At 55.8% G+C, this 20,233-nt stretch overlaps 1 protein-coding gene across 1 annotated transcript; it reads right to left on the bottom strand.

Moving 5' to 3' along the window:
* Window positions 1–566: 566 nt before the first annotated feature.
* On the bottom strand, window positions 567–19,536 carry MYCBPAP (MYCBP associated protein). Its single transcript, XM_026513143.4, has 19 exons — window positions 19,313–19,536; window positions 13,547–13,674; window positions 12,770–12,929; window positions 12,527–12,630; window positions 11,499–11,682; window positions 11,131–11,246; window positions 10,225–10,375; window positions 9,197–9,312; window positions 8,992–9,107; window positions 8,438–8,546; window positions 6,994–7,183; window positions 6,348–6,535; window positions 5,241–5,387; window positions 4,353–4,778; window positions 3,876–3,997; window positions 3,098–3,213; window positions 2,533–2,672; window positions 2,183–2,353; window positions 567–741 (listed from the first exon to the last, which is right to left on the bottom strand). The coding sequence occupies exons 1-19, from the start codon at window positions 19,386–19,388 to the stop codon at window positions 640–642; spliced, it is 2,862 nt and encodes a 953-aa protein (XP_026368928.2). The 5' UTR covers window positions 19,389–19,536; the 3' UTR covers window positions 567–639.
* Window positions 19,537–20,233: the final 697 nt, after the last annotated feature.

The raw sequence follows: 20,233 nt of genomic DNA, 5'->3' as shown, positions 1-20,233 counted from the left end.
GGGCGCGAGCATAATGTCCAGAGGATGCTTTCAAGGCAAAAAGTGGCTCAACGGGGCCAGCTGGCCTGACATGAGGAGGGGAGGAGACAGGCTGCCGAGGACACAGGGATCTGGCCTCTAGGGTCTGACCGTGTGGTGGGCATGATCCCCAGGAACTGGGACCAGGCCCTCGACCCAGCTGAAGTGGGAGGATCTCAGGGAGGTAGGCCCCAGGGGGTCCAGTTCCCCTGGTCTCACACTTGGTCATGCTGGGTGATGACACCTGGGGAAGACCTGGTTTCAGGAAGCGTGACCCCAAAAGTGTGGGTCAAGGAAGGTCAGAGGAAGGGATTTCAAGGGGTGATGCTGTCTGTCCTGTCACCTGATTCATTCCTCGTCCTGGTACCGACTTGCTCTTCTGCTCATCATCCCACACATCACCTTCCGGGTGTGTTTCTCCTTCCTCCTGTCGGATGGCTCCAGGAACTAGGAGGAGGAGAATCTAAGGGAGGTGGGACATGGGAGACCCCGGCCATGAGCTGCCCTCATCAAGATCCGACATCCAAGACATGAAGGCCTAAAGGAAGTGGTGGGAACCTAAAGGTTCTTTATTGATTTGTTTGTCAACCAGTTTCCCAGAAGGCCTCTGGGGCACATGAGTCAGGTACAAAAACGTAAAGTCTCCTCGACATCCTTTACGGGTCTGAGCTCGTCAGCCAGGACCATCAGATCAGTCACCAGGGTGTCCAGCAGCCCATAGACCTGGAAGAACGGGGTGAAACCACAGCCAGAGGTTCGCTCTGCGGACAGCGACCTCCCAGCCTGCGATGAGGCCAGACAGGTCTACACCAGGACGGAAGAGCCGCAGAAGGGGTAAAACCAAACCTGCGGCGTTTCTGTAGAACTTTTGTTTTTACAAATAGTTTTATTTTTCAAACTGCCTGGGGAAGTAATCCTGCACCAGGCCTTTGGGACATATGGGGGCACAAGAGCCTGGAGTGGTTAAAGGGGCAATTCCAGGGAACGGTACCCATGTAGCCCCGGGGGTGGGTGGTCCAGCTCCACCCTGGCCACCCAGGGGTCAGCTTTCCTTCTGGTAAGATCACAGATCCACAGACTGAAATGTCCCCAGGACCGTGCCCTCCCATGGGGCTGGACCACAGGGGCCTTGACAAGCTGATTCTTCATTGCAGAAAGCCCTTGGATTCCTTTCTAGACCCTATCAACCTTCAGAAATCGCGTGATGTCACCAGCAGCAAATGGAACTTCTGCTCAAATGCGATCCGGGACGTTACCACAATGTCCATGACGCAATCCCTACTATCTAGCCGTCCACACTGGAGGCAGACAAAGCACCGCCATTAGACACGGTGACGATCGAGTGTGGCTTTGTGGACCTCTCTTCCGAAACAATAACAAAGAACGGAACACAATACCTGGGTGAATCTCTCCGGACTTGCAGCTTAAGAACATACCAGCATGAAGTCTCGCCAGTGCGCCCCAACCCTTACACTTGCTGGAAATTCACTCTACGACAGGCTGTTCCCCCAACGGACACCTCTACCAAGTGCACCTCATGCAGAGGGGGAAGTGGGAGCAGCAGAAAGGGGAGGGGCTGCCACTCTGTGCCTCCAGTCAGTTTTCCTAACTGCAGCCAGAGTGATCTCCCAAGTCACACTGTGTCACTCCTCCATTCGAACCCCTGCGGACTTCTCATGTCACTCAGAGAAACCCTAGGTCCACACAGTGGCCTGCAGAGCCCCACCTGACTTGTGACCTGCTCCCTCTCGGTGGCCTCCCTGTCCTCCGTCCTCCCAGCCCACTCTCTCCCCTGAGTTAGCTGCCCCCTCTGCCCAGGGCACTCTTCCTCCATGGCCACAGGGCCACCCCTCATCTCCCTTCAAGCCTGTTCGATGTCCCCTTCTCAGGGAGGCTCCCTGCCGGCACCCAGGCCTTCCCCACCCCTGGCCCCCGGTTCTCTCTCTCTCTCCCAGAGTGCTTGCCACCTAACATACAGGGTGTGTCGCTTATGCACGAGGTCTGTCTTGCACACTAGGATGCCCTTCACAAGGGCGGCTCTGCTTCCGTCTTCCAGCATGGACACACTAGGCATTGATTGCTTTTGGAATCAACGGGATGGATGAGGGAGGGGAGGAAGGCCCGCAGAGCAGGCGTGAGCTGGGTGCAGGGCTCGTGCCCTCACCTCCGTCTGCAGCCTCTTGGTGTACTTCTCCATGACCAGGGGATCTATGGGTTCCTGAGAAGGGGTCGTGCTGTCAGGGGCAGGGTCTTCCAAGGAAAGCCTGTCCCGACTTGAAGACTTCATCGGTTTCTTGTCATCCTTTGCCTTGTGCTTCTTGCTGTTTGAACGGTCCTGCTTGGAGAGATGGAGACATGCATAGCCTTCAGGAGCTCCCCAGGGAGGTCCAGGGCTTTCTCAAGAGCAGCTCACTGGGAGAGCCAGGGCCTCATGCTAGAGTGAGCGCCCACCTGCCACAGCCCCTCCGACACCTCCTGAGCCCCACCTGAGGCCCACCCTATGTCCCGGCATGCCTCTTTCCCTGGCAACTTGGCTGCTTTTTTGTCCTCTTTGATTCCCAGCTGCTTCTTTTCCTGGGCTGCCCCTTTCCGGTCCTCCTTCCCAAATTTCGTAGTAGTTATTTTCACTTCCGTGCCAAGAGGAGACTTTCTATCTAAGGGAGGTAAGTGGAAGACCACGTGACCTGGCCTGTGGACCCCACAGGCAGGGTGGGAAAAGCCAAGGGCCCTGAGCCTTTCGTGCTCCCAGACAGAAGCAGAGCCCCCAGTTCAGGTGTGTGAACTGCAGGGCAGGGGTGGGACGCCTGGTTCCAGTCCCAGCTCCACCACCGCCCCACCTATGTGTGGCAAGTCACAGGACCTTTCTGGCACTCCACCTATAAAACCAGGGGACTGAACGAAGGTGGTCACACAGGGGGCTTCTAGGTCCCAAATCCTGACAGTAGACAGGAGGGTAACGGGCCCTACTCCATGGATAAACCTAACAGAGGTCACCCCAGAAGGGCGCACATGGCTGAGGTGCCACTGCCAGCTGGGGGGAGGGGTGGGGAGGCTATGCGGTGCGTGGCGGCAGTCTGACCTTGGTCTTCTGGAATGTCCAAATAGACGGTCTCCTTCTCGGGCAGGCCCAGCAGAGCCCTCAGCCATAGGGAATGGCTCACCAGGCCATCGATCACATCCCGCCACAGCTGCAAACTAGAGAGCAAGGCACACTGGAGAAAGCCATCACCCCTCATTTGCCCTTGAACGTGCGGAGGCATGGGTCCTTCCCTTCCAAGACAGGGGTGCCGGGGGCTACCATGGACGGGCCAGCAGCCTCACCAGCACCTGTGCCCGCGCTCAGATAGGGATCTGGCTTCCCTCAGGCAGCAGCCGGGAAAGAGTGGCCTAGGACGACGGTTAGGTCAGTCCAGCCTCCAGCTTGAGACCCTGGCTAGACTTGGGTCCAGCCCGAAGGGAGTGGGGGAACTTGCGTGAGATTTCCTGAGGGCCCCACCGCAGGCACCCACGCATAGCCAAGCAAGTTCCACAGGAGAGATGAGGCTTTTCATGGCCTCACTGTGCCCCTTCCTCACTGCCCTCTGGTTCCTCGTTGGCCCATTCCTCTGCTCATTGAGAAGGAACCGGGCGAGAGTGGGAGAGAGACTGGGTGCCCCCTCTGCTCTAACTGCTCCAGAGGGGGGCAGGCGGCAAGGGGGCTGCTGTGGCAGGTGCCAAAGCGGGGAGTGTCTTCAGCACCTTTCTGCCCCCCGGGCTCCAGGGGAGCCTTAGGACTCGTTCCCAGAACCACAGGTTAGACGCCACAGAGGGGAGGCGGGGCCAGCTCTGGGTGGGGGAGGGGGGAGGGGGACGCTTACCACACTTGGTGCAGGAAGTCAGACTGCAGGGGCCTCTGCTCCTGGCAGAGCTCCAGGGCTGCTTTGTTGAGCCTGACGAGGGCGTCTTCCCTCTGGCTCTCCTCGGGGAGTGCCATCACTGCCTGGTGGGGTTGTAGGTACCATGGGCAGCGGTCCCACCCAGGACACCAAAGGTCCCTGCGTCCTCTAGTGACGGGCCTGGTGCGGTGAAGAGATGGCCAGGAGCAGATGCGGCCATGGAGCGCGGACCTCCCCCAGAACTATGTACCCATGAACCGCTTCTCCAAGGTATGCCTGGGTCAGAGAGGGAACCCGCCTCCCCACTGCACTATGACGCCTAAGCACCCAAGACAAAGAGATGACCCAAGAGACTTCTTCCTCCAGGCCCTCAGAAGGGTTTCTTGGCCCATGGGGGCCAGGGGGACTGCCAGGGCCGGGACCTCCATCCTACCCACCCCTGCAGAGCCAGGGGAGCACCTTTCTGAAATCTTCCAAGCAGAGGTTCCATTCAGGTGGGGGAAGGCCATCCAGCTCCCAGGGGCTCTTGGTGTTCCGCGGGTCTGGGCTCCCCGCCACCAGGATCTCCTCCATAATGCTCTTCCGCTGGGAAACCCGGGCCCCTGCCCCAGGCTTCTGCAACCCAAAAGCATCTCGGGAGTCCCTCAGGGTTTCATTCTCCGGCTGGGACAGCTGGGATTCTGAGACGGGGCTCTTGAAGTGTGCGGAAGGCTCCCTGATCTCGGAGGGCTTCTCGGAGGAGGCTGGCGGAGTCGCGGCAGCCCGGGTCCTGGGGCTGAGGTGCTCCTCTTCGCCGGGCCTGGCCTCCTGGGCCTTGGGGGTCAGGACCAAGTACTGGCGCCACAGGCCGTGCAGGCTTTCTACCACCTGGTACTGGTAATGCAGCTGCAGCAAAGACAAGCGAAGCCACGTGATGGGGAGGTGGAGGGGGTCCCCAGAGTCCCAGCCGGCCTGCTCCGGTTTCCCCATTCCCTCGAGAGCAAGAGCACGGATGGAGGCTACAGGGAGGCAGCCAGCAGGAGCCGCTGCGGCCAGAGCAGCTCCTCACTTCCCCTTCCAGCTTGTCTCCAACTTAGAGCTTTTTCGGTATTTGCATTTCCAAGTAAGATGGGGTTTGAAGGAAGGAGCTTGTGAAGCTCTATCCTGACCAAGCATCCACTTACTGCTAAGTTATCTTGGGCTAATTACTTAACCGCCCTGGGCCTCAGTTTCCTCACTGGAAAGCGAGGAGATACATAGTACCCCCGTCCCCGGGCTGCCGTGAGGAGAAAGTGAGTTACTCATGGAAGGTGCTCAGAACGAGCCCGGGCCCGCGTGAGGGCACAGGGGCCGCCGCTGGGCCTGTACCCGAGGATTCTGATGGTGGAACCAGTCCTCCTCGGTGAGATAGGCGTCCACGGGGGACTGTGCACGCTCCGGGGTCAGGATCCCGCTCAGCAGCTCCTGCAGCACGCTCTCCACGATGGTGACTGCTTCGTGGGCAGCCAGCTTGCACTGGGGAAAGGAAGGCGCGACAAGATGGCGGCTCAGGCTTTTGAAACCATGTTGCATCCTCAAGGGGAGCCAGAGCCCTCAGGACTTTGTGCCTTCCTAGGGGTTGAGCTCCTGCCACTGTCTCTCTGTCTCTCTCTCATACACACAGACACACACACACAAATGCTCACACACTCCTGTTCCCAGACTCAAAACCCCTGGGTATCGCCAAATATTGCTGTTCCCTAAAAGAGGCTGACAGGCTATGGGGGGGAAGCCAGGCCCAGAGGTGTTGCTCCCTCATGGGGCCAGAAGGTCACACAGTCAGCATTTCCCCCAGGTTAGGAAGAAGGGAAGGAGCAGGGGCCACACGGTTTGGGCCCTGGTGCGAATGTGGCTTGGTCACACGGTTGGTGTCACAGGAAGAGTGGGAGGGGGCGTCTCGTGTGAGAGGGAGGTCCTACAGTCAGCAAGTAAAGCAGACGTGGCACTTGTCCACGTTACCTGTGCTCACGGCGGGCCAAGCCCCAGCTAAAGTAGTTGGCTCCTATCTGGGGGCCACAGTAGAAACAGGGCAGCTTTCTGCCCCAGCTGGCCAGCTCTGGAACCAACTTGGGGTCCAGGGCCCACCTCACTCTCTCCAGGTGTCAGCCCAGCTAGTTAGGTTGTTCTCTCTGGTTTTGAAGGGTTGTCAGTTAAATCCCACCCACCAGATAGCGTCAGACAACAGTGAACAAATGGCCCTTCCAGCAGTTCTGTGGGCCTCCAGGCTGAGTGGGGCAGAAAGCTGTTCCTCCTCCCCCCACCGCCCACCTTCTACATCACAAAGCCCTGGGGAGTGTGTGTGGAGCAAAGCAGCTGCCCCTTTGTGAAAATTTCACCTCTGGGGCTGGGGGAAGCAGGATCCCCGCAGGCAGCACCAGGAAGAAGTCCAGGAGAACCTATCTGGTGTCCACGGGCCCCAGGTCTTGCGTCTCTTACCTTCAGTAACTTCCTTTCTTCCCTAAAAATGTCCTGGGTGAGGGAGACAGCGTAGAGATTGACCTGCAGGGGGGCCCCTCCTAATAGGGTGGGGTGGGTCCCAAACTCCCAATATTCCCTGAAGATCCCAGCTTGCAAAGACTTGAAGAAGAAGGTAAAGGTTTTCGTTTCTCCAGGCAGAATCACACCTGAGAGGGACCAAGACAGAGGTGTTCACCACACAGGAGCTCGCTAGGCCCCAAGCCTGCATGTATACGGTTAACTGAGCCCTAAGCCTAGGCATATACAGTTAACTGAGCCCCAGGCAGAATGACCGACCATCCCGGTTTGCCCAGAACTGAGGGGTCTCCTGGGATGTGGGACAAAAACTGGGAAGTTCCAGGCAAACAGGGATGGGGGGGCATCCTAGCCTCAGGCCTGAGCATATAGGTAACTGAATCCCAGGAAGCTTCTGCTCCCTGGTGACTCGCCTCCCTGTGTTCTCAAAAGTTTGACCGTCCCCCCAACAGACATGAACAGTTAGGAGCAGACACAGAAATGGGAGGGATGAGGCAGGGGACAGCGGCTCAACCTTGCAGGAGCATTGGCCAAACTTCGGCTCCTCACAGAGCGAGGACAGGAGGCAGGGAGCAGGGCAGCCAGGTACCTTCCCGGTTGTTGAAATAAAACCGCGGCATCCTGTTTCTCTTCAGGCCTTGGAAAGAGTCCAGCTGGGACCGCCGCCGCCAGTCGTACCAGATGGCCACTGTGCCGTTATTGACCACGGTCAGTTCCGAAGATGTCTTCTCCCCTTCTAGAGTTTCGAAGGTCAAGCGGACGGCAATTCCAACATGCTTCTAGGGAAGGAGGAGGTGTGAGAAATGTCTTTGAGGGAGGCTCTGGTCGACGGTGACCAATTCATCCTGGTTTGCCGGGGACTTTTCTGAGTTTGGCACTGAAAGGCCCGTGTCCCAGTCCTCCAGGGCCTGGGTGCTCCGAGTGCTGTCATTGTGCCCCAATAGTGGCTATCTCTGAGGCTGCCATCCCCAGCAAGAAGGGGAGAGAAAACAGATTTTGTATCTGATGAAGAGTCCTCCTTCTTAGATCTGGAGCAGATCTAGTCTAGACAGGAGAGCTAGTCTTTTTTTTTTTTTTTTTTTAAGAGAAAAAGAGAGAGAGCCAGGCATGTGTGCGAGTGGGGGTGGGGAGGTGGACTGGGGGGTGGGGGAGGGGCAGAGGAAGGAGAGAGAGAGCATCTTTTTTCAGTTTTTTTTTTTGTTTTTTTTTTTAAAGATTTTATTTATTTATGTGACAGAGAGACAGCCAGCGAGAGAGGGAACACAGCAGGGGGAGTGGGAGAGGAAGAAGCAGGCTCCCAGCGGAAGAGCCTGATGTGGGACTCGATCCCGGATCGCCAGGATCACGCCCTGAGCCGAAGGCAGACGCTTTAACGACTGCGCCACCCAGGCGCCCCTCAGTTGTTTTTTTTTTTTTTTTGAAGACTTTATTTATTTGAGACAGAGGGAGATAGAGAGCATGAGCAGGGGGGAGGAGCAGAGGGAGAGGGAGAAGCAGACTCCCCGCTGAGCAGGGAGCCAGACGTGGCACTGGATCCCAGGACCCTGAGATCACGACCTGAGCCAAAGGCTGGCGCTAAACCCACTGGGCCACCCAGGCGCCCAGGAGAGAGAGACTCTTAAGCAGGTTTAACACTTGGCATGGAGGGTGACATGGGGCTCAATCTCATGACCCTGAGATCATAACCTGAGCCGAAATCAAGAGTTGGACGCTTAACCGAATGAGCCACCCAGGCGCCCCTGAAGACTACTTTAGAACCTTCTTAAAGCCATACCTGTTTGAGAAGGTTTGCTTATTTACATGCTTGGGGCTAGGTACAAACTGGGTGGCTTGTGACAGTCTCTTTTCAGCCTTGTGATTTTATTCCGGCGCAAGTTAGCACTGCTGTTACCATTTTCAGACATGCTGAATGCATGACCAGATAAAAATGCAAATAGGTGACCGTCCAGGCTCCTTGTGACAGCCACAGCCACCTTGGGACTGCACCTCTGGAGGCCCTGCCAGCAGGGGGGTGAGGGTGGAAGCGGTTTTACCTTGTCCTGTGGGTTACTGCCTCTGATCCAGCAAGCTGGCTTCCCACAGAACAGCAGAGAAGGGCCAAGAATAGGCACGGGGACCACATCAGGGTAACTGGCGAAGTCTCTGCAGGAAAAACCAATGACTTTTTCCCGGAGGCTACCCCAGTCTTGCCCTGTGGAGCCCAGGGAAACGGCTGCCAGGAGGTCTGGAGAGGTGCCTGGCTCTGCCCTCTGACGGAGTACCCTCAGCTCCACTCGGGCTTCGCTTCGTCCTGCTCTATTCCTACAGGTGGGCACTTCCTGGATACACAGAAACTCTTCACTCACGGCCACTCGGCACGCACGGCATTTACCAGCAAAGGAATGGCTGGGAAATCCCCATTAGGGGCTGGTTCCTGGAAGGGAGCAGAAGGTCCCAGAAAAGCTGGCGTAGGTGTTGGAAGGGGCCCAGAGAGAGGCTGGGACAGAGGCACCTGGATTTCAGAGTGGGGGAGTCTGCCCTTTACACTGTGGGTGCCGAGGGAAGCCACGCTTTCCAACCTCTCCCCCCAGGGCCCAGGCCAACTCACAAGGACACCGTGTCTTCAGAGGAACTTTCCTGGCTCCTGTCAAATACTGAGTCGTCTTCCACCTTAACAGACGTGAAAGGCTGCCCTCTGCCCACCACCTCTAGGCCATCGATATCCTCAGAGAGACCAAGAAAGGGAAGATTAGCTGACTGAAAAATGGGCGCGTGGCGAAGGGGCTTCGGAGCCGGCCCAGAGGCGTACTGACCTGCTGGCTGAAATCGAGCTCCGCCAGGAGCCTCTGCAGCTCTGTGCGCCGGTAGATCAGAAACAGACTCCGATCCCAGGTGTAGCGGTATCGAGCCTCCTCCTGAGCCGGCAGCCCTAAAGCAGCGGGGTCCAGGGGCCCTCAGCACAGTCGGCTGCGGTGGCCACTTCCCCACCCACTCTCAAGGGCTCTGCGAGCACCTTGGGAAAGGGGAAAACACAGCTTCCCTGAGCGGCTGGACTCCGCTCCTCCCGCCCCATACCTACGGCCTCAGCTGCCCTATGCGGGAGTCCTCCAAGATCAGCTTGCCACCCTGCAAACCTTCGGGTCATAATCATAAGAGCAGCTACATTGGACCGAGTGCTTACCAACCAGCCCAGACCTCTTCCTACACACCCTGTCTCCTTTAACACTCCCACATCCCACCGTACTTTACAGATGGGGAAACTGAGGACCAGAGAGCTTAAGTAACTCGCTGGACTTGGCAAACCCAACACAGCTGGGGGCTGACCCCAGGCGGCCCGGCAGCCTTCAGAGCAGGGCTGCCGCATAGAAACAGCACGCAAACCACAAATGCAAGCCACCGACGTCATTTAAAATTCCCCAGATGCCACATTGGAAAAGGTGAAAAGAGACAGGTTTGAGATTCACTTTAGTAACATCGTTTAACCCAAGAGATCAGAAATAGTAGCATTTCAACATGTAATCAATATAAAAATGATTAATACAGTATAGCTTTCAGTACTAATCTTCGAAACTCAGTGTGTAGTTCACACAGCACGCCTGCGTCCACACTGGCCACATTCCAGGTACTCGATGACCATGAGCCACGGCGGCCGCGTGGACAGAGCAGCCCCAAAGGCCCCTGCTCCCACTGGCCTCCCCCTCCCCCTTCCATCGCCGGCTTGCCGCAGGGGCTGCACCGCCGAAGGTCATGGGCCTCCATCGCAGGCCGTTCTCACTCCAGAGAGAGTCCCCCCTCCGAGGCCAGGCGCAAGCTCTCGGTGCGTCTCCAGCCTGCTGCTTACCCATCTCCGCCTGGATGCACTGGGGCTTCCTGACGTGAGTGATGGGTTCCAGGAGGCCACACTGAGCTTTCGTCTTTGTCATTACCAGACCCGTCAATTCATCTCCCAAGTATTCCAGGCGACTCCAGAACCCACTGGTCTCCTCACGGCACTGGCCAGGAAGGACATGGGAGTCAGATCACCTGGGCACTTGGGAGAGCGGCTGGTGGAGGCGGGGGGCCCCGGGGGAGAAGAGCACCACAGACTTCAGATGCCCTCCGTCGGGGGATTCACTGCTGCCCTGAGAGCAGGACAGAAGCACCCACTTTGTCAGATGGCCAGACCGGCCAGACGGATGGCGTGGGCCCACAGATGCACCGCGCTGACAGACCACAACACAGGATGGTGCCTGGGGTCACCTGCAAGCTGGAGCCTCAGCTCTCAGGAGAACACTGAGACTATTCTAATAACCCAGTACCCGTGATATCTTTCCCCTCACGTTGCCTACCACTGACCACCACAGGCTGAGTAACCTAGCTAGCCAGGCGGCCGAACGCCTGATAAATGGACCAATAACAGGATTTAGTGAAGGCCTCGAGGGCTTAACAATGCCTTGCAATGAGCACACTTTCTTGCTCCTCTTTTTTTTTTTTTTTTTTAAAGATTTTATTTATTTATTCGACAGGATAGAGACAGCCAGCGAGAGAGGGAACACAAGCAGGGGGAGTGGAAGAGGAAGAAGCAGGCTCATAGCGGAGGAGCCTGATGTGGGGCTCGATCCCATAACGCCAGGATCACGCCCTGAGCCGAAGACAGACGCTTAACTGCTGTGCCACCCAGGCGCCCCTGCTCCTAACTCTGCAACCTGAGGCAGCCAGCCCCGGGCCCAGACCCCTCCTCACGGCGCACTTGGAACTCTGTCCTTACCTTCCCATCATGCTGTGTTGGGAGTAGGCGGTCAATGAGCTCCCGTTCCTCCTGGATCTGTCGGTAGGTCTCCCCAGTGTGCATCAGCAGCTCGCTCACTGGCTTCTTCAGGTGTTCTAGAGAGCGCAGGAGCCAAGAATGCAGCCCAGCCCCTCCCTCAGGTCAGAACAGGGGCCCTAACAGGAGCCTGGTCAGCCCCATGGCTGGGCCGATTTCAGGACCCACTAAGACCAAGACGCACTTGGAGTGGTTGGCACAGTGTGACCAGCCTGAATCCAGGCTTGGGCCAGGGGGAGGGACAGAAAAACACGGCAGCGGAGCCTCAGTGGTGGCCGAGGCCCGGCGGGAACCCTGTCCACTTGGCTCACCACTGAGGGCTTCCTGCTGCTTCTTCCGCAGGGCGATGTGGCGCTGCCAGTTTTTGAGAAAGTTGTGCTGAGGAGGTGGGGCCCAGGGATGGGGCTTCTTTTCTTTGGGGGCTTTCTGCTTTGGCTCTTCTTTAGCCGAGATGAGGGTCACCAGACCCGGCGGGCTGCGTATCAGCTCGGCCAGCTGCAAAGTACAGGGAGAGTGCGCGGAGGGTAGCGAGCAGGTGTGGGGCCGGCGCCGAGCGGAGACGTCTCCAGGCCTCACCCCTTGCTGTCCTCCCCCTCTGCTCAGAGTCCCTCCTCTTCTGGACCCTAATGTAGCAAGGGACGGAACCAGGGAGCCTTGGAAGCCGCCGTCAGAGCCCTCTCCTTCAGATGGGAACCTTTGTTCTGAGACAGTGGTTGGCCACTCGCGGTCCCTCTGTCCCCCTCACAACTGACGCTAATTGACACCTCCACCTGCAGGGCGACAGAGCCATTTTTATAAGACCCCAGGCCTCTTAGCAGCAGACCCGTCAGAGATGTTTAGCCTGGAGCCAGGGAAGCAAAGGAGCTGAGAGCGAGCAGAGCACTGCATGCCGGGGAAAGTCAGACAGACAGACAGATGGACACACGGCCCCAGGAGCTGTGGGAAGCCACCCCCCTTCACCGTGTGCCCCCAAGAGGAGAGCAGGCCAGGCTTTGGAGAAGGGATAATGAAGCTGGTGCACAGAGAAGCGGAGGGCAACGGGGGGAGTGGGAGCCCCGAGCCCTGATGCCTCTCTGGGTCCAGTCTAACTGGAGCCGACACACTCTGGCTTTGGGGTTCCTTGAGGCACCTCTGTATTCTTATAGTGAACTGCTGACTTCAGCTGAAGCTAGTTTAAAGGGGCTTCACTCTTGGGGGGGGGGGCACGAGCACTTCAGATTGCAGGGCTGAGACAGAACTGTCTCTGTAACCCCAGTGCCCCAGTCCTGCTTGACTCCGGTGGTTAACGCCGGCATGACTTCAGGGACTTCTCCCCTCCCAGCAGCTCTTACAAACCAACCTGGGTGTTCCCTTGAGCAACTGCAATTCTCTTAAAGTCCTGGAGACTCCCCAAGATGTGATGGGGCAGGATCTGGTCACAGCCATGGAAGCTGTCACCTGGGCCTGGGGGAAAGAGGAGGGGAAGGGCTAGCTCATGTCAGCGTTTCGAGGGGGTTACTTTCCGACGGTGACCCAGCTTCCTCTCAAGGCCGGCCCATGAACTCAGGAGGCCAGGGCCGCCAGGGCCAAGGCTGGGCCCTACCGGAGTAGTCCAGGGGCTTCGTGGCTGCATCTGGGGTGGCAGGACGTGCTACTAGGTGGCAGACCTTCCTCTTTGGATCCTTGGGTTTGAGTTTACGGACCATAAATTTCTGCGTAATGGCAGGTCTAGCTTGTGTCTCAATAAAGCGAGGAATGTGTTGCTAAAAAAAACAAAACAAAACAAAGCAAGAGGAGAATTCCACTTGAGATCAGGAGGAGGAAAAAAACACCACCCATCTCCTCTGTCCTAATTCTTGGTGGAATTCCTGAGGGCTGACAAATCTGTCGCTACAGCTCTGTCCATATGGTCTGTCGAGGAAATGCCGAGGCAACAGACGTAAGGCTCAGTAGTGTCCGGGAGGAAAAAAGGAACATTTAAATCCTCCAGACAGTGCAGGTGAGAAGTGGCTGACTCTTCCAGGTAAAGCAGGGAGTTAGGGTTTAGCAGCTGTACCCACGTCTGTAACGTGCTTCTCAGACTCATTTTCCCTTCTGTAAAATGGCGGCGACAGGCACTTGCCTCCATGGGAAGCAAGACACCTCAACACCTCATTTCCCTAGGGTTCTATAGGACTCTTTGCAATGTTAAAACAAACAACATAGTAAATTCCTTTAGATGCAAAAGTGCAAAGAATCCGTGTTCAATTTTTCCATGGAATTAGATACTCCCTCTGAGTTGGGAGATGGTGGAGAGACAGTGGATATGGTTGATGTTCTAGACCACACGACCGACCCGGAAATGCTCCTGCAGGAAGGGCCCCCTGGACTTTATCCTTACCTTCTTCAGGTCTTCCTTCTTAATGGCTAAGGCAAGAATGTCATCCCCTTGTAGGACATTGCTAACGGGCTCAGGTTCCTCCTGAATGGGGGGTGTGAGCTGTTCAGCTACCTTTGCCCGCTTCTTTTCTAAAGAAAAGCAGAAAGGTACAAGTGCTGAAATATATGTATATATTTCTAATATACAGTACATATTCTAATATAGATATACAATACATTCAAATATATAATAGCTACTATCTATCTACATTAGATTTCATGGTAGAAGGCAGAGCTCAACACCCAGAGAGATAGCAGAGGCTGCCAAGATGGCCTGGAGCTCTCTCTTGAAGGTCCCGCTTGGCCTGCTACAGTTACTGGAACTTTTGGAGCTGGAGTTGCGATCAGAAGATAGTCCATTCCGGGCTGTGCTACTTATAAGCTATACAACCTTGGGTATATCACCTAGCCCTCCTGGTCTCCGTCTTCCTTTTGGTAAAAAGAGAAAGCTGGACTAAATCAATGGTTCCCAAATATTAGTCAAACTCTTCAGAAGAGTTTGACTGATACAGCTTCCTGGCTCCTTCACGGGTCCAGGGCCAGGGGAACTGTAATTTTTAACAACTCCCTAGGTGGCTCTGATGCATAGGAGTTTGGGACAACTGGACTAGATGCTTTCTCAGCCTTCCCCACTGCTGGCATGGATTCACTGTGCTAGGTGAAGGCGTCAGGTTTCTTAGAACACTGGCTAAAATGCAGATTTCCTGGCAGAAGCAGAACTTTCAGCCCTGAGCATTTCTTTCACATTCTTTCATTTAATAAATACTGTTTAAGCATCTAGCCAGGCACTGTGCTAGGCTCTGAGACACAAGGCCGAGTCTCAGGCCTCCAAGAGCACAAGCCCATGGGAGACAAGACTGCCAAACAGGGTCACTATAGGGGTGTCCAGGGGGACCCCAGCCCCATGTGTGGGGTGGTCAGGGAGGGCTTCCTGAAGAGGTGATGTTTAAACTGTGAGCTGAAGATGACAGAACTTAGACACAGGAAAGGCACTGGGGAATAGGCATTCCAAAGGATGAGCACGGAGGGGCCTAGAGGCAACAGAACAGAGTGGGCACCTGGAACTCCAAGCATGGTTTTTAAACAGCTGGAGTGCAGCACGGTGGGGGGTAGGATGCGGTGCCTGGGGAGGGAAGTAGGCGCCACACGGCCAAGAGCTTAGTGAGTTGTGTGAAGGACTTCGGTCTTTACCCCGAGGGTCACAACACAGCAAGGAATGCAGCAGGGGTACAGGATGGAGGTGCGGGGACTATCTAGGAGTCTACCGGGGGAATGAAGGGCTTGACAAAAGCAGCTCATGGGACTGGAGGAAACTGGAGAGATCTGAGCCTCTTTCTCGCACGTGCAGCCAGAGCGCAGCACTGAGAACTCGGGGACAGAGCGAGCCACTCCCCAGCGAGGACACCCTCCCTGCCTTCCGGCCACAGACGTGGGTTTACAGTTTCAAATGCATCTTGTTTCTCTGGCTGGGGTCCTCCTGTCTGCTGCCCCCTGGTTTAGAATGATTGGGATGCAAGGCCTGACACTGAATAATCAAAAGGAAGCCCAAGTCCTGCCTGCAGGGACTTTAAAACAAATTTGGGTTTTGTCCACTGCTACTCAGAGTGCTCTAATTTTTAAGGGGCCATATTACTAAAAAAAATCAAAGCAGGGGTTTTGATGACCCAAATCAAATGTTTTTAGGAAATGCCCACATGGTGGCCAAAAAACCCAGGCCAGAATCATCCCAACGTCACTCTCAATACGGCTTATCCGTCAGAGTCCTCTCCTCAGCAACAGGGTCAGCAGACACCCGGGAGTATCCGTCAGTTAAACCACATGGCTCTGTGTGCGGACACACACACACACACACACACACACACACACACGCAAACAGGGCTGACCGGCTTGACCCCGAGTTCTGGCCCCACCCGCTGCCATCCGTGGAGGTGCAGCCTTAGGTTTTCATTCCCACTTCCTCTCTCCCTTCTACACAAAGTCGCCAACGTTGGTGGTAGTCCAAGAGAGAGCTGGTAGCAGTTGAAGGCCTGCTTTCATACATATTTTGGGATTTGGGGCGCCTGGCTGGCTCAGTTGGAGGAGCATGTGACTCTTGATCTCGGGGGTCGTGAGTTCAAGCCCCACACTGGGGGCAGGGATTAAACAAAAAAATAAATAGACTTCACATAAATAAATATTTTGGAATTATTTATATTTTCCAGGACATCTGTTTCCTCCGTCTGTCACCTCGGCTGGGTCTACAGCTTCCCAAGGGATTACACATCTCCAGATGTGTGCTTTTTACTGGTGGGTGTATAATTACCATGTGTAAATTTATAAACCTTCAACATGGCTAAAGGTTTCCAAAATCGTGAAACTCGGCTCTGAGGTTTTTCTGAGGTTATCCTGAATGCAGTTCAAAGCTCTGTTAGAGCATACAGTCGGGGGCAGTGTGTTCCAGTTAGCAAAGTCTTTAGAAAAATGATATATACATTTTAAACTTCAACTCACCCTAGAGAATATTTACCAAGCAACTTCTTTGTGCTATAAACTGCAAAGAAGATGGTATAAGCGGCGAAGAGATGGCTCCTTCTCTTGAGGAGCTGAAAACGGCCGCAGACACTCACACACACCAGTGTCACGTAAGGGCCTGAGTTAGTGGCACAGACAAGGTGTTCGGCTACGCAGCAAAGAAGGAACAACCGATGTGGCTCATACAGGTTAGGGCTGTAAAGAAAGGTTCAGAAGAGCAGGTGCAGGGGTCAGAGGCTGAGTTAGGCCCTGAAGGACAGGAAGCCTTCGGATAGGCAGGGGAGCAAACAGAGGTGTTCCATGTGAGGTCACGGAGCAAAGGTGGAGGCAGGGCAGAGCATGGGGACACAGAAGGCTTGTTGGGGAGGTGGGGGTGCTGGTGGGGATGACAGAAAAATCAGGGCACGACAGCTTGGTAAAGTAAGGCTGAAGCATCTGTCTTCTTGCTGGCAGGAAGGAGGTTCGGTCCAGGAGAGTGCGTTGGTAAAAGCAGCATTTCAGAGTGATTCATCCAAGGAGGGTAAGCCAGGTGGACTGGGGGCCGGGCGGGGGAGCGTGGTGGTTTGGAGAGGCATGTTAGGGAGAGCAGGGAGGAAGGACTAGTGTGTGCGGGGTCATTTCAGGACCTGTGGGAGGACTCGGCAGGGTCAAGCTATGTCTCACTACTCTCAACTTATGGAGGCTCGGCTATTTCCTGTTCTTTGGTCTGGAAACCCAAGCTGAGTGGGACTTCTGGTGAGCCCCATAGCTGGCATTTCTCCCTTGAGCCTGGCAGCTGCGACGGGGTCAGAGACCAGCCCCCTTGCACAGGGCAGTCGGGTGACATTTCGTCTGGAGCTAGGCCAGGCGGCTGGAAGCAAGGTGCTCAGGTAGGGCAGGGGTGGGGGGAGAAGGGGGAGAAGCCTTGGAGGGAGAAATAACCTGGCCTCGAGTTTTCTGTTTCTTGGGTTATCTAAACGTTATCCTTTTTCAGTGTTGATCAAGGTCTTTGGGAAATTCTGACTTCAGGATTGCACTGGGGAAACCAAGGGAGAGGCTGTCCCTACCAGGGCTGAGCTTTACTTGATCGGGGAGGGGCATCTGGGACTGCTGGGAGTCTTCCTGGATTCGTACAAAAGCAGGGAGAAACCTGAAAGTCAAAAGGGCTCAGGTCCCTAAACAGAGTTATAGTCACAATATTTGCTTGCCTTTTTGCTTATAATTCAGAGACCCTGAAGAAACACAGCACAAGATTATATTTGTGGATTAGTTGTATTATATGGGGGGGGGTAAAAGTATTGTCCTACTACATTACTGACATCCCCTGAGATTTTTGGGGGGGGAAGGTATCTTGCACGCTCAACTAAACACTGTTTTTTTTCCCTCCGTACCCTGATGCATGTTCTCAACTCAAATGGCTATTTAACCAACTATATTTCCCCTTCTTAAAAATAAATATGTAGTGATAAATCTCTCCTTGATTTGTTTACAGCAGAAAGTTCAAATCTGATAAGATGCAGAAACTAGGTGTGCAGGAGGCAACAGCTAGGAAAGCCCTTGACTGCCCTTGGGAAAAGGGCCCAGCAATTTTTCTCTCTTTGTCTCTTGACTGTTAAGAACTATATCATGAGGGGTGCCTGGGTGGCTCAACCGGTTAAGCATCTGCCTTTGGCTCAGGTCATGATCTTGGGGTCCTGAGATTGAGCCCCATGTCCTTGGTGGGCTCCCTGCTCAGCGGGGAGTCTGCTTCTCCCTCTCTGTCAGCCCCTCCCTCCACCAGCTCTTGCTCAGTCTGTCTCAAATAAATAAATACATCTTTAAAAAATTATATCATGAAACAGCATCTCAACCCAGCCTAAATTGGACTTTTATACTATGAAGAGGGATTAAAGCCAGCCATACTGACTAAGCACGCCTCCCAGGGGCCTCCGCTTTCTGCAGACCTGCCCCTCTCCTCACACTCAGCTTTCACCACTGCTCTAAGGCTGGCTTTGGGTCTCCCCAGGGCCTGCAAGAAAGAGCACGTCCAGACTTTCTGACCTAGCAAGTAAAGTCCTTGCTTGGTCTGGCCCCTGCCTACCTGTGCAGCCCTACCTGGCTCCCTCCTTCTCCTCCACACCTACCACCTCTGCCCTGGCCACCAATGTCCTAGTTCCATGCTTCAGTTCATGCCGCTCCCTGCTCCCTAGACCTGGAGAAGCAAACCGCCTTTTGGAGGGGGAGGGGAGGAAGGAGGCCAGCCACAGATGTCACCTTCTTCAGAAAACCTTCCCCCCGAATTCTAGCATCTGAGGCCTGGGTTGGGTGCCCTGAGCCCCCTTACCCACCAGGGATCCCTATATCCCTGCATTGATATTTGCCAGGTTCTTTCTCGGGCAGTTGACTAGACTCTGTGTTTCTTGCAGGCCGGGGTCACACAGTGAGTCCTGACACCACTGCTGCCCAGCACGGTGCGCACAGGAAGCAGGCCCTCAATCAATGGAAACAGCACAAAATGGAGACAGGCGGTGAGCTGCAAATGGGAACATGTCCGTGGGGGTCAGTCTGCAGTCAGACACCCTGGGACTCTGCCACCTGCAACCAGAGGGTAGCTGAGGCGGCCAGGAAGTAGTCATGTCTGCGACAGGCTCCAGGTTAAACAAGTGGGACAGGGGTCATCTATCCTGAAAGGATATACATGGTGGGAAACAGAACTGGCCGAGTTAGGCATTACTTCTGGGTTTTTCCAGCAGGCCTCTTGGGAGAACACGCTCAAAGAATCCCCCCGAGGTGTTGGTTTCACTGCCTCAACATGTTTCTTGCATTCTTTCCTGAATTTCTCTTCCCAAGGACTCCCCTTCCCGGCCCGGCCCTTCTGAAACTCTGTCCTGACTCTTCTGCACCCCACCCGGTGGAGGGCTCTTGCCTTGAGTCCCATCCTAAGATATGGTTAGAGGAAGAAGTCTCCTATGCCTTCCTGCCCAAGGCTATCTCCCCAGCAGTTGATCCCTGAGGCCTCTGTCAGTCTTCCTCTGTCCCCATCCCCAAGGCTCAGGGCACTGCCCCCCCCTTCAGGGGTCGCTGCCTTGTACATCATCCTTGAGGTATGGGGTACTCCTTGTTCGGTACCCTATTCCCCCGGGATCTTTACCTCCATCCTGGTGTCACCCCCGTCCTCCAGGCCCCGTGTCGCGAATCCCATCCAAGAACCCCAGCCCCTGTCGGGTTCTCCTGAGCTCCCAAGGCAGCCAGCGCCAACCTTTAATGATTTCTGCGGCCTCCAAGAATCTGTTTGCAGGTATTCTGAGGCGGGACTCCTTCTTTAGAGACTTCATGGTGTCGCCCTGGCTGTGAGCGCGGCCCTGCGCCGCGGGGACCTGGGCTAACGAGGATGTGCGGCGCCCCGGCGACCCCGCGCGCGCGCCCTCCCGCCAGCGGCCGCCAACGCGTCCATGGCAACCAGCGTCCCGCGCGGGGGCGCGCACCCACCGATCAACTTGGGCGGAGACTGCTTGGCCGCCATCTTTTTCATCCGGCCACGCCCACGCGCCCGCCGCGGGCCGCTCCTCCCGCGCGCGGATCCGGAGCACACCGCCAGGCCAGGGGCGTCACAGGGGGCGCCGGCGAGCGCCGTGACGTCAGCGGCCAGCGGGGGCGGGGAGAGGACCCCCAGTGCTGGGGGAGGCGGGGAGGCGGGGAGGCGGGGAGGCGGGGAGGCGGGGAGGCGGGGAGGTGGGCTGTGTCCCCGCCGCCCTGGCGCTGGCCTTCTCTCTGCTGGCCTCCAGACAGCCGCCAGCCGATCGTTACTTTTATACCATGCCTAAACCACCTGCGTGTCTTCCCGTGGGTTTCAGTGACCTGATGGCCCCTGCCTGTCCCCTGTGTCCTCCCCCCCCCCCCACCGCCAGCACTAGCTGCAGGCCCTCCATCACTTCCCGAATAATCCAGGCTTTTACCCCGACTTGGGCCCTTATACTGCTGGTTTCCGTCCTTGGAGATGCTGCCCTTGACCCCTGAATTTAAAGTAGCCCCTCTGTGGTCTCAACTTTATACTTGCACCCGGTTTTTTTCCTAGAGCCCTAAGGCATTCTTGAGTTATCCTGTTTGTTGAGGGGCCTGCCCATTGTCCAGTTCGAGTTCCTTGTGAGAAGGTAAACTCCGTAAGAGCATGGCAGGCCTG

Source organism: Ursus arctos, unplaced genomic scaffold (genome assembly GCF_023065955.2).
Source record: "Ursus arctos isolate Adak ecotype North America unplaced genomic scaffold, UrsArc2.0 scaffold_24, whole genome shotgun sequence".
In the NCBI taxonomy this organism is placed as follows: Eukaryota; Metazoa; Chordata; class Mammalia; order Carnivora; family Ursidae; genus Ursus; species Ursus arctos.
This window is presented reverse-complemented; position numbering and strand designations above follow the sequence as displayed.

Bases quoted from the DNA above. Each gene is read 5' to 3' on its own strand.
- MYCBPAP (XM_026513143.4), bottom strand. From the start codon at position 19,388: ATGAAGTCTCTAAAGAAGGAGTCCCGCCTCAGAATACCTGCAAACAGA. The intron at 9,313-10,224 runs GTAAGCAGCAGG...CCGCTGCTTTAG, and splicing joins GTGCATCCAGGCGGAGATGG to GGCTGCCGGCTCAGGAGGAG. The intron at 5,388-6,347 runs GTAAGAGACGCA...TCCTTTCCCCAG, and splicing joins AAGAAAGGAAGTTACTGAAG to TGCAAGCTGGCTGCCCACGA.